At 40.3% G+C, this 14,011-nt stretch overlaps 1 protein-coding gene across 9 annotated transcripts in view; it reads right to left on the bottom strand.

Moving 5' to 3' along the window:
- Window positions 1-13,790, bottom strand: part of GLRA2 (glycine receptor alpha 2) — a 122,255-nt gene extending 108,465 nt beyond the window's left edge. For 6 of the 9 annotated variants that reach the window (XM_088160213.1, XM_014875890.2, XM_088160216.1 and 3 more), the window contains exons 1-2: window positions 13,074-13,790; window positions 10,786-10,919 (exon numbers count right to left, since the gene is read on the bottom strand). In XM_088160213.1, the coding sequence (XP_088016339.1) occupies window positions 10,786-10,919; window positions 13,074-13,141 (202 nt within the window). In that variant the 5' untranslated portion in view covers window positions 13,142-13,790. Of the gene's footprint in view, window positions 1-10,785; window positions 10,920-13,073 lie in introns of those variants that run through there. The other 3 variants (XM_088160218.1, XM_088160217.1, XM_088160220.1) reach the window with 3 other exon arrangements.
- Between the last annotated feature and the right edge of the window lie 221 nt (window positions 13,791-14,011).

Here is a 14,011-nt window from a genome sequence, read left to right as displayed (position 1 = left end):
ATTTTTGAATGTTTCTTATAATCAGACTGACCAAAGGCTTTAACACCTCAGACTGCTCCCTCTGATGGGATATCACTCTCTGGAAAGGAAAATTGCTGCAGACTGAAAATTATATGGAGTAAACACATCTTCAGTTTTAGTTTAACATGAGAATATGCACATGAGATTATGCACAGGCAACAGGCAAATTTACAACTGGAAAAATAGGAATTTTTATATATGCTCCTGCTTTGGCAGCATGCGTGTAATTTGCATCTCTTCAACAGCTGATTTAAATTGCAGTGTGAGGGTTTATAGCAGCATTCTGAGCAAGCTGTTTTGTTGTTTTATTTATTATTTAGGACTAATTCTTTATAAGACATAGTAAACAGTGCAAGAAGAAATAGCAATTCTGATATGATAGTTTCATAGCCTGAGACATAGACATAAAAACAACACACAGTGGGAGTGTAGTCATTAGAGGCAGCCTAACATAATGAGTATTGATCTGGTAAATTTTAATCCTAGGTTTTCCCTGACTAATTATGTCAGTTTAAGGAAAGCATTTAGCGTTTTCTCAGATATATTTCCCCAAGGACAAAAGCAAGGGAGATAACCCATAGTTGTGCTCCTGGGGTGGAGCAGCCATGAGTTTGTTCGTGCAGTGTGAATCAACTGAGCGTTGGTTACCACTCTTTAATGGAGAGTGCCCGCAATTCAGCTAGTCCCAGCTGTGCCCAGTTGCTTCTCTGCAGCCCTGGGCTTTGGAGACACAGAAATACACAGGCAGAGGTTATTAGCTTTTGGAGAAGAGCGTCATTCTGTTACTATGCTTCCCCAGACAGCCCACTGTTTATTACTGCCAAAAAGATCTCAGCTGCATGGCAGGCAGGAGGAGTTGCAGTGGCTGCTGCTTTGGTGCAGAACACCCAAGCCCTGGTGGAGGAACCATGTGGTCCATGGGGCAGAAGATGATGCTTCAGCACAGCAGGGTTCTACTTGCAGAGAGCAAGAAATTTGCAATGAGCTCTTTGTGCACCCTCCTCAAACTGTGATTCCCAGCAGGGTTGAGGCACCTCCTTCAGGATACACTGCTCAGACCACCCTGCACCAGATCAGCAAATGCAACCTTACACTGAAAAATCAGTCAAGAATTTCAGTCTTTCCTTCTAAAACACCATCAGTTTTGTGGCCAATAACAAAGCATTGAGTGATTTCATGCAGTAAGTGTCCTTTCTAAAAGTTTCTATGTCTGTCTCAGATTGAAGGGATGCTGACTTGCATCTCTTAGACTACAAGGCTGTGGATTTCTAGGAAAATGGGGTGGGATATCTCTCACTGTCTCTTATTCAGAGGAGGTGGGATCCTAATGTAGCAGCTGTGGTCACTGCTAAAAATACTTCTATGTTAGTGTTGGGGCAATTATCAGGAAATGTGAGAGAAATGCTGTTTCTCAAACCCTGTCCTTACAACATTTTCTGTCACAGTCACAGCAGTTGTCCCTAAGGTGTGCTGGCTACAACAGGCACTTCTGTGCATCTCATCAAAGTGGTCATGAGTAAAGGCTCTCCTTTCTCAGACAAGCAGCTACACTGAAAGGTTGAAAAGTCACATTCCCTTTGCATTTTTTTCCCTGGCTTAGTCAAGTTTGAATTCTTTGCTTCAAAATAGACCTCTCAGAATCATTTTTATTCCTTTCAATCAGATAGACAACTCTTTAAGCTGAGGGAAAAATGGACCAGAAAATCTTCTATGTATTATAGAGGATGGCAGGCCACCCAGAAGACACCATTTGTTTGGGGGTGGCAGCACGGAATGTTAAGTGATTACAGATCCACATGGAGAGGAATCTTTTTCCCGTGGAATATAAGGCAGGCTCTGAGATGCCTGGTCCATCTAGGGAGATGGAGGTGGAGCAGTGCCTTATCAGGGAGTCTGGGTTAGGAGAGAGGTGGGTGCTCTGTGAAGCAGACTGAGGCCATTCTGTGCACACTTGAGAGCAAAACTGAGAGAATCTGAGGAACTTTAAGTAAAACAGTAATGCACTGCCAAGTGTTACAAAGCAGATGGATTAGAGATATCTGGGGAGAGGGCATGGGGTTTGTTTGTGGGCTTATATTCCACCTAAGTCCTATTTTAAATGCTTTTTTTTTTATTGACTCATGAATGCGAACATGGAGTTGATGCATCAGGAGTAATCATTATGTCTTCATTCCCTGGCAATACTTGAGGATTGCCAGTAGCTGGCACAGTTCAATTAAGCCACTAGGCTGCTCTTATTTAGCCCTCCTAAATAACTGAATGCTTGGTGAATTACACTTCTCTCTCATGTACTGGAGGACTTAGATCTTGCACAGTTTCCAGTACTACAGCCTCTATATTTCTATAAATTTAGAATTATAATCATGGACTTGGTGTTTATGACACTGGCAGATCACTATTCATGCCATACATTGTGCACCCTTCATCTTAGAGTTCTGCCAGACCCTGTACCACCCTGTCTGCATCATCTGGGGGGCTCTCCTCTGCAGAATTAAAATCACACATTTCTGTGAAAGACTGTGAAATGTATATTTGGAAGCTGCACTGTCAAACATACATTTTCTGATGACTTAATCAGAGATTTATAGGGACCCACAGACAAGAACCTTCCCCCCCAGCACACAGAGAGAGAGGGGGCAGTAATTCAGAAGAATGGAATTTTGAACAGGCAAGGACCTGCAGGAGGAAGAGACTTCCTCTGAAGGCTGAGGTGCTGTCACAGAACCACTTCACCACTCTGGAGAGTGAAGAGGAAAGACCTGTCAGATCAGGATTGTCACTGGAACTGAGTAAGGCAGCTCCATCTGCTCCCTGTGTAACCACCTGTGCAGCTGAGGAAAGGTGACAATGGGCGACGAGGCATGGAGGGAGCACCCATGGGCTCTCAGGAGAGCTGCTTACCCTCGTACAGCCCACTGTTACCCACTGCTGGCTCATGGGGTACCAGCCACACAGCCAGGAGCAGCCTGAGGAGTACCAGGAAAGATGAGAGAGCCCTGAGCATGGTGATAAGGAACTCTGGAGTGCAGGAACCTCTTTCATCAATCCTGCTAGCATTGCAGTCAACAGTTCAACGTCCAAGTCCAACAGCTTGTGTCAGTATGGGGACAGTGCTGCTTAATATCAGTGACATGGACAGTGGGACTGAGTGCACCCTCAGCAGGTGTGCTCATGACACCCAGCTGGGTGGTGTGGTCAACACCCTGGAGGGAAGGGATGCCATCCTGAGGGGCCCTGAGAGGTTGAGAGGTGGGCCTGTGTGAACCTCATGAAGTTTACCGAGGCCAAGTGCAAGGTTCTGTGTGTGGGGCAATGCCAAACACCATTTTGGGCAGAGAAGGGATTGAAAACAGCCCTGAGGAGAAAGACTGTGACATGACCCAGCAGTGTGTGCTGACCACCCAGAAAGCCAACCCTGTGCTGGGCTGCATGAAAAGAGGTGTAGGAAGCAGGGACAGGGACAGAGTCAGGGACAGGACTGTCTTCCTTTGCTCTGCTCTCAGGAGACCCCACCTGAAATACTGCATCCAGCTCTGGCACCCTCAGCACAGGAAAGACATGGATTAGTTGTCCAAAGGTCCAACAGGTCCAAAGAAGGACCACAAAAATAAACAGAGGGCTGGAGCACCTCTTCTATGAGAATAGACTGAGAGAGTTGGAGTTGTTCATCCTGGAGAAGGCACTGGGGAGATTTTACAGCAGCCTTTCAGCCTCCCTAAAGTGAGCCTACATGAAAGATGGAGAGGATCATTTTACAAGGACAAGAGATAATGCCTTTAAACTGAAAGCGAGTAGGTTTAGACCAGATACTAGAAAGAAATTCTTTTCAGTGAGGGTGGTGAGACACTAGAACAGGCTGCCCAGAGAAGCTATGGATGACCCATGTCTGGATGTTCTCAAGGCCAGGTTGGCCTAAGATCTGAGTAATCTTGTCTAGTGAAAAGTGTCCCTTCCTGTAGCAGAGGGATTGGAACTGGATTATCTTTAAGGTCCGTTCCAACTCAAACCATTCTAGGATTCCATGGAAATCTACAGAGGAAAAAATAAAGTAATGAATCTGTCTAATAAAACTGCATATTTCTGTTTTATGAATTCATTTTTCTAGTAACTCTGTAAAATAGATTTTCAGATTATTAATTTATACTATTACTTATAGTAAATTTAATGTACATGTTTTTAAATTTTCTAAATATAAACTGCATGCTTTATAAATCAACCAAAACACAACAAGATCTTTAATGAGTGACCCAAGGGCCTTGGCTTCAACTGCCTAGAAAATTTAAGTATGAGTATGACACTGGATATGATAAAAGTACTATGCTTATATTAGAATATGATCGAAATAATAGCATCTTCTCCTTTAATATCAAAAGTCTTTGGCTGTGCTTTGACATTTGTTTGTCATAAAACCCCTTTGCAGTTTATGGAACAGCAGAATAATATTCCATGACAATAGCCAAATCTATTAATATCTCTTAATTAAATAATTGCTTCTGAATAAAGGCAACACACCAATACAATACAGATGACTGTGGCTAAACATGTGTATATAAAAGAAGACCTGGACAGATCCTCAGCTTGGATGCCAGGAAGCATTGGTTAGCTTGTGCTTTACCCTGCTGCGAGCTCACAGCCTTTCTGTCTTGCCTTGGAAGCAGCTGGCTGTGGGAAGCTCAGAAAGAGATCCAGGGAATGAGCAAACAGCCAAGCAGCCTAGCTGATCAGGGGTGCCTTGAGCTTGCTGTCTGGCCCCATTTGTCTAGTAGCCTGGACATAACCTAACTAGCCATGCAACTCATCCAGCCTATTTATGTTCTGAGAAAGAATCTGAAATTGAAGTAAGAGAGGAAGAAGTGCAAGGTCCATAGTCCTTTCTTTTTCCCCTAGCAGTTTTAAAAGAAGCACTATTAAAAGGATCCTTCTGCCAGAAAATGTGCATACCTAGGGCAGAGACTGAGCATAATTTCCTTAGCTTCATTTTTGCAGTTGAAGAAAAATAAAACAAAACCAAATAAACCCCATGTCCTATGGGTAAGTGTCTTTGTGCAGCATCTTACTGTGCAATGAGGTGTGTGTGTAGGGCTTTTTCTGAAAGTTATTGCTAAGTTTTATCTGTGCTTCAGGACAGAAAATAAACCAGAAGCTTACCTTCCTAATAATATATGCCTGGACATCTCAAGCAACTATATTTAGGGAGTCTTGCCAGGAGTCTGGCCAGATTTGAAAACTGGCCTGGGGGTCTCCCTTCTCCTATAATGAATCCTCATCCCATGCCCTAAAACTTGAATGCGCCAATAATGTGCCCTGTCTTACTACACGCTCCTCTGCCTGAACAAGATTTGAGTCTCCATTGGACTTGGCCCTCTGAGCCTTTGAACCTGGCCCTTTGTAAAGAATGTGAATATCCAGTACAGGATATTCACCATATCTGACTCCAGAGCCAGTAATTATTACCAACAGAAGTGTAGTGGGAACATTGTTAACCACTAGAGAACAAATTGCTACAGTTCCACAGATAATCTTCAATATGCTTTTCAACTTTTATATGCCTAGATTAAGGTCAACTTTTGCAAACAGATCCTCTTATCACGTGCATAGAAATTGCCTTTATTTATTAAGTGTGATGCCATGAATTTCACCCTTAAATGTCATTCAGTGTTTTCCATTCATGTTTTTTAAACATTTCATTACTGGTCAACTCAGGGGCCACATAAGTAAGCAATAAGTTTGAACATATGGAAAACCTGATCCTTACTGCTAAGGAGTTAAAGTATTAAAGTGCATAAGCCATTTCCTGTAACAGTTGTCAGGCTAATTGTCAGTAAATTACTTAGTCCATGTGTTTATTATTCAGATATAAACCCACAGACTCGGCATGAAAATGGCATTACACTGCTGTAATCACAGACTAATCTTTTACAGCTATGGCCCTACACCCCCAGACTGCATCACTAACAATACAGCAACTTTTGAGAAAGTTAATTCACACTGTATTGCTCCATTCAGTGATGAGGGTAACATTAACAGGCACTATTGCTACACACCTCCATGTAATTCCATAAAAATCAGGATAATCTTCAGTAAATAATAATTCAATAGAAAAGACTGAATTTAAAACATGGAATGAAATTCAATACAAAGAAAATCACTGTCATCTTCATTGCAATGTTTTCCATACCTGAAGATAACACACTTTTGCAGTTTTGGTGACCAGCTCCCCTGCTCTGTACCCAGTGCATGACAGCCAGCCTATTACTTAAAGTATTTAGCATAAGGGACATAGCAGTGCCTATAGATAATGTTTTTTTCTATCTGATAATTTCTAGATTGCATTTAGATTTTGAGTGGTGATAGATGATGAAAGTGTTAAAAAGTTGAAATAATTTAGTAACCTCTGAAGATCAACACCTGCTCGGAAATGTTAAATTCAAGTTGGTGTTCCATTAGCCCCATATCTCATGCTGTGATTCAGTTTAGGATTGATCCCTTGTATCCAGGCATTACATGCAGTGCTCTCGAGTCTGAGCTGAATGTACACTAAGCTAAGCTACCACTTCACAATCCCTGGTTTCTAGCAAAGAGAAAGCACATCCTTGGCTAGTTTCATAACAGAGGTGCTCTACACTATTTCTAGCTTTTAGTTAACTTTAAAAGCAAAGTGAGCACTGGAGAAAGTAAAAGACAATGCTTCTCTTGTGTTTTACCATTAAAAATATATAAAAATAATATTAATAAAGTAAAAATGCATTGTGCAAGCCTCACCTTTTATTATATTTCAGAAACCATGCTCAACTGATGTTATAATTGAAGAAGAAACTGCAAAGCAACTCATAGGACCATGAGTATACATTTGCTGTCAACAGAAAGACTCTCAGGGACTTCAGTTAGTACTAGATTGCAGTCTTCATATTTACATTTAAAAGTATTCCCCTCTGTGTCCTTACACAAATTATTAGCCCATTCAAATTCAATGAAAGATAAGTGGAAGATGAAAAAGTATGCATTGAATATCTGACAGAGAGTGATTAAAGAAGAGCAGTTTTGAGAGCTGTCACTCTGCACTTCTTTCTGGCTTTTCATTAGGGGGATAGCCCATCGCAGTGTCTGGATATTTTGTATCCAATCACTTGAAATCAAAAAGAAAAAGAAATACATTCCTCTGCATTCGAATGATTTTATAAGACAGAACAATACAAAAGAGAAAGTATCATTCATTATACAGTACTGCTGGAAAAAAAACCAAGCACACGGAAAAATAAAAAACAACAAAAAACCAACCAAAAAATTACAACCAAAAAACCTCTGTTGCTGATGTCTAAATGTTTATATATTCACCTGTTGCTCTCCCACTATCTTCCTGAATTTTTTAATTTGCAAGAATAAGATAGGATAAAGCAATCACTAATGAAGAAATGCTTTATCTGGATAAAACACCTTGTTCCAGTAAGTAGCATTTTCCTCTCTCTTTAGAGCGTACAGCCTTTATTTCAAAAATTAATCTAATAGCTGCTGTTTTCCAGTAATTTAAACTAGTCATAAAAGTATATTTAATTATTGTATAATCAGTGGCATAAGATAAATGTGTTCTACTCAACTGCATTTCCATGAAATCAGACTTTTCTGACACTTTAAAGTGCCTGTAGTGGACTCAGAAAAAGCTGTGTAACTGGTCTAAAGCAGAATAGCTAGATAAATGCATGAGTAGAACCAGAGAATCACAGAATGAACTGAGATGAAAGAGACATCAGGGTCATGAATCCCAACTCCTGGCCCTGCACAGGGGCCAAGAGAATCCCACCATGTGCCTGAGAGCATTGTCCAAATGCTTCCTGAACTCTCTCAGGCTTGGTGCTGTGACCACTTCTCAGGAAAGCCTGCTCCAGTGCACAGCCACCCTTTGAGTGAAAAATCTTATTCTGATATTGAACCTAAAGCTTCCCTGACACAGCTTCAGGCCATCCCCTCGGGTCCTGTCACTGGCCACCAGACATCTGTGACCACTCTGGGGGACAAAAGATCAGTGCCTGCCCCTCCAGGTCCCCTCAGGAGGATGATGAAGACCACAATGAGGTTTCCCTTCAGCCTCCTCCTCTCCAGGCTGAGCAGACCAAGTGCCCTCAGCTACTCCTCAAACAGCTGCCCCTCAAGACCCTACAAGGAGAGGCTGAATAGTGGCACAACTACCTTGATTCACGATGTCTTTTCTGAAACATAGTAAACAAATATTATCCCTAGACTAAAATCAAAACCACATAGAAGATCCCTAGTTTAAACCATTTCTCCAGTAGCCTCTTCTGTGATAAAAAGTTCTTTTCTTAAAATATGAAAAGTGTTATGAATCAGGTACTCATTCATCATTTCATACATTCTTCCATTTATAGGATTGAGAATATCACTATTGGAAAATAGGCCTTATCCCCAAAATTATCTTAAACATATTTATAAATGTTAAAAATCAAAATGATTTATTATGGACACAGTAAAGACTCAGTTAAAAAATCATCTTTATCATACTATTTATTTTAATTTTTATTTATTAAATTTATTTTGACTCCTTTGCAGCTGTCCTTATTCTTTAAAAGGAAGAAGTATGCAATATAGAACAATAAATATCTTCATTTTTTTTAAATATTAATGAGACTTGGGCAACTAAAACATGGATGTTGACTAATAAACAAGGTTATTAGCTGGCAAGGTTTTGACTGGTGATGTGAAGTTCAAAACTGCATTACTTAACTCTCTAGTTCTAAATTCTGAGGTCCAAATACCATTCAAATGAACATAGCGAGGAACAAGAACTTTCAGGCCCCTCACCAGAAGACTGAGAGCTCTGGGAGAGCTCACAGATATGAAATTATGAGAAAGCATTGAAGATCTATTTATCAGCTCAAACTGTTGCAGAGAACCATCCCGCTCTGGAGTGCAGCTTAATAAAAATTCAAGAACCAAAATATGGCAGATGCTTTCCCAGTAAGGTCTCATGTATGTCAAGAGGCAGCAACTTCACTTTGGGAATGCAAACAAAATACAGGACTCAGAGGGGAGAAGTGTCTGTCAAACAGCTCAGTGTGCACCTCCCAATACCTGCTCCACACACCTGGGTGTCAGGGGAGCAAAGTGTGAACTGCCTCCTGTGCTTCTCATGAAATGGCTGTAGGCACACACTGGGCAGCAGGAGAGAGCTGTCTCTAAGTCATGTATGTACAGGGGACTGTTTTTATTACTGCTTCTTGTCTGAGATACAACAGATGAAGACTTTTTAGTGCGCTCCCCCCCCATTTAGAGAACAGGAAAATGTTCTTAAAGATTGATACCGTGCTCAATTCAGGCAATTTCTGCCTTCATTTACATGCTCTAAAATTTCACTGATACTCATGCAAATACACAAAATGAATGTGAGAGACTAATGAAATATTACTTTCTATAAACTGATGTGGACACCAGTTCAGGAACTCAATAAGCACTTTGAAAAATACTCTGAAATTAAGATTTTAGACTTCACTGACTTGGTTTTCCTAACTTGTCAGCTTTCAAACCTTTGGATCTGAAATCCATACTAGTTTGCTCCTTGCTCAGGCACAGGAAGAAGTCCAAAAAAGGCACTTTGTTCTAAATCTTGTAATTTGCACATGTGGAACAAAGTAGAGAAACTGATCTTTGATCTAAATTTAATTAAACACTTTTCTCATTGACATGTGAGCTTCTTCTCTCCTTACAGTTCATTCACTGGCTAAGAAATTATTATTTTTTCCAGCCATTATCAACTTTCACAGCACTGCTAAAAAGGCTTAATACAGGAAAAAATGCATTTCAGTGGCCAAATCTAATAGATATGAGTTACAAATGTCAATTGCCATGAGATTTGTTAAGGGAGAAAGCATTCTATCAGTTTTGAAAGTAAAATCATATTCTGAGCTTTAAATTGGCATAGAGGAGATTATTTTGGTGGAATTATAGGACTCTTCCAAAATGCTAAATATTAGCAAGGAAAACTTCTCTCCCAATTCCTTTTCTAGAAAGCCACAAGATATCCTGTGCTCTCTCCTATAGGGATTTACAGGACTACAGCAAGGAAAAATTGCTTTGAGTAATAATGATTGCAAAAGAAGCTTCTAGTACACAGCCTTCTTTGTGCTGGGATGGTGGTGATGATGTTCCACAATTCAGTCTAAATTTTGGAAGTCATGGAAGTGCCAAACAGAATATAGTTTCTATATTTTATAGGGATACTGAGACATTGGTTCTTGTCCTTCATTCAGCGTTTGCAGGATAAAATCTTCTGTATATATTCCTTTAGTTCCCCTTACCTTGGGGAAGAAGCTTTTACTTTCTTTAAGTTGAAAGAAAACACAGATTTTTTTCTTCAGACACTGCTATAAAGAAGACAATATCTCAGCATGGAAGATTTAATGATATTGTCTTTGTGGCTTAAAAATTTCAGGAACAAGTCATTTCATTTGGTTTTAGTCTGAAGTCCATAATCCTATTCACTATGTTAAATTAGTAAGGTTTTCAGAAGCATTTTCTGACAGGTGAACATCACAGTCATGGCAAAAGAGGGTTTTCAAGCTCTGGACCCTTATTACCTACACTGCTCTGTCTCCTAGTCCACCCCATGGATCAGTTGTTTTCTATGGCACTATAATACTGGAAAAGTGAAGTTACTGAAAACATAATCTAAACCTAGAGGTTGAAACCTCCTCAAAACCTATAATTTATCCCAATATTTATCAATTAATTAATTGGAAGTCTTAGTAAACTTACCTTTAAAATTTGGTCTGATTCTAGCATCATACCCCGATGTCCTCCCCATCAATTTGTCCAAAAAATCTGAAGGAGACAGGGTCTGTGAGGGGGATTTTCCAGATCTTGAATCATGTTCTTTACAGAAAGTCGTCCTAAATAAATTATTAGCCACCATTAGCTAATATTTAGCTTGTATTGTATTCAAGTCATGGAGAAATTACATCACTAAAAAAATTGTCTCAACTCAGTGAAGGTAGAAATTAATATTTTTAAAGAGCAACATACTCTACCTTTCATGTGAAAACTTTATTCTAGAAATAAAGATGAGTTTCAGATATCATGCATGAACACATTTTTCTATCCAGAAAAAACCTTAGGTTTAAAATAAATTCGTTACAGTTTAAAGACTTTAGAAGATTCAATTTAGTCTTTACTTTAACATGTAGATCCATCTTAGAGTATTTTGATATCCTATTTTATATCATTATTTTAATTGCATGGATGCTGTTAAAATGTTATGTTAACACTGGTTTAAGGTGGTCTTAAACTTCCAAACAACATTCAGCAACACTTAACAAGCAACACTGAAAAATACCGGATTTGTTATTGTTGGGAAAGATACAGATGGAAAAAAAAAATAAAATAGTTTTTTACAGAAGCTACCCAAAAAATAGTTAAATCATGCCAATGAGTGTCTGGATTTTTTCCCAACATGGTAAAAAGGGTTCTGGAGTCAGTCACAACTGATCTTAGGGGGGTTTCACCCCCACTCCATGAGCACTGAATAATAAAATTTAGCATCACCAGGTGGTATTCATATGCAAGTTCTTTGAACACGTCTGTTTCAAGGATTTAAGAGAAGACTTCTGGTACCATATCATGTGTGTGAAATGCTGTCTACATGGCACATTACATATTGCAAACACATAATATATTGCAGAGAAAAACAGTTTAGGAGTTCCCTAAGGTTGTTCCCCAGGGAAAAAGAAACTAGAATGAAAAAGGTGTAGAGGCATAGAATTAATAACTAAACATTATCTTAAGTCCTAAATAACCAATTTCATTGCGCCTGTTTCCACTTTATCTTTGAGCTAAATTAAAAGTAATTCTGACTCTGACTTCTTAACCACTCTCTGTTTAAGTATTTGCCCAAAAGAAACCTCTCAGTTTCAGGAGAGCTTCATGGGGTATTTTCATGCATCTACATATAATTATAAAAAAAGCATATATATATGTGATCGTCTGAGATGAGAAGCAAATATCAAATCCTTCCTCTCACTACAGAAGAGAAACAATTCACCAGAATTGTTAAAAAGCACGGTGATAGTAAATTCTCGTGGCGTGATTCCACACATTTTTTTTCAGGTTCCATTTATAGGAGGCAGTTGCTTCCTTTTGCTTTTGTCAATGAGAGGGTACCATTACAAATATTTTAAATATTTTATACATAGCAGATGATATATCCAACTTAAATAATGAAATAATTCAGTTCAGAAAATAAAAACTGGAAAATTAAGATACTACACTTATTCATACACAGATTACTTCTATTTTCATTCAGAGCCCACTAGTTATGAGCTGTGCTGTGAACCTCAGCTCACAAATATACACACTGTTTCACTCTGTCACTATATGTGTGCCTCCTTACTCTTAGAAAAAACACTTCTGGGTGTAGATACATCTGTAGGTGCAGATGCACAGCAGCATGCAGTCCAATTATGAACCTCATCTAAAATGCTATTCTGGTTAATAAGACTGACCTGTTTGCTTAGTACCACAAAAAAGTCAATAGCTGAAGCAAAAGCTCATGAAACGTAAAAAAAAAATCTGAAACATAGGGACTTTAAGCGAACATAATGCTAGTCTGATCCAGGGTTTTCCCAAAATCAGAGGGCTGGTTCTCTAATTTCAAATAACTACATCCCTGACAAAACTGGTACAATCATTTCCAAAGACTGAAGAGGAGGGAACCAAAGCAACTTCCTAAACAGCTTCTGCCAGGAGCAGAGAACTTGCATTTAAGAAGAAAAGCTGAAGAAAATGTTCTTAGCTACACTGATGTACAGTGAAAAAAACCCACATCTTTGCATCAGAAAATGGAAAATAGATCACCCAAACTTGAGATTATTATTTTTTGTTTGTTACCAAGCAACGAGCCTCTGAGTGTAAAAGGGATAGTCTATATAGAATGAACACAAAACACTCTCAAATACAGCAAACAAACTAGGTTATTGTGACGTAGTATCTTTATAGTTATGATTCTCACGACCTTTTGACAAATATTATTACCGAGTGGTATCACCTACCTGAAGTGGCTTGTCTCTAAGAAAAATGCAAACAAGGTTGTCAAAATTTTCACTAGCTGCCGGTTCATTCCTCCTGCTTTCTGTGATGATTTGGAAATATCCCAGAAACGATTCCAGAGAGATGCAGGGAAAAAGTAAGCTGCTGCTGCCTAGATTTCCAAATTCAGCAATAATATAATTTTCTTGACAATCAGGAAGAGAAGGTCTGGATCTCTACAAAGTGGGGGTAAAAGAGAAGTGCCAGTCCTTGGAATCATGGTCAGGTCAAGCCTAGGCTCATCTCCAGCAGTCAGCACAAAAGAGATAAGGCATCAGACACAGTCGTTCCCCCGACTTGGTTTTGGTGATGGAGGGGGAAAAAAAACAACAAAAAACAAAGAAAAAGAAGAAAAGAATGGAAAGAAAGGGGAGAAAAGGAAAAGAGGAGAAAACCCAACTATGCGAGGAGCATCAGGCAAAAGGGAACAGCGCTGAGAGCAGTTCTGCTGTCAATATGTTTTATTCCCCTTTCGCTGGAAATTAGTATTTATGAACGGTGGCGGGGCTACTGGGTGGCTCTGCTTTTCCCCTCTTTGGCTGGGGAAGCGTCGGCGTTGGCGGGGAGGGCGGGAGGGTGCGAGGAGGGGGGCAGTAGGGCCGGGGGGAGCGGGGATCCCCGGCGCTGTGCGGGAATGGGAGCGCACGGATTCAGCGCTCGGACAGCTCCGCGCCCGCGCTGCGCATGCGGCCGTGCGGGACCGGGGCGGGGGCGCGCCCGGGGGCGTGCGCGGGCTGCGGGCACGGGGAGCGGGGCGGGGAGCGGGGGGTCTGTGTGTTGTGTGCGGGGTGCTCTGTGTGTGTGTGAGAGTGTGAGTGTGAGTGTGAGTGTGTGTGTGTGTGAGTGTGAGTGTGCGGTGTCAGCGCGGTGCGTTTGTCACGCGTGGGGCTGCGGAGTGCTG

Source organism: Sturnus vulgaris, chromosome 2, assembly GCF_052056855.1.
Source record: "Sturnus vulgaris isolate bStuVul1 chromosome 2, bStuVul1.hap1, whole genome shotgun sequence".
Taxonomy (NCBI): domain Eukaryota; kingdom Metazoa; phylum Chordata; class Aves; order Passeriformes; family Sturnidae; genus Sturnus; species Sturnus vulgaris.
The sequence above is the reverse complement of the archived record's forward strand: the minus strand, read 5'-3'. Positions and strand labels throughout refer to the sequence as shown.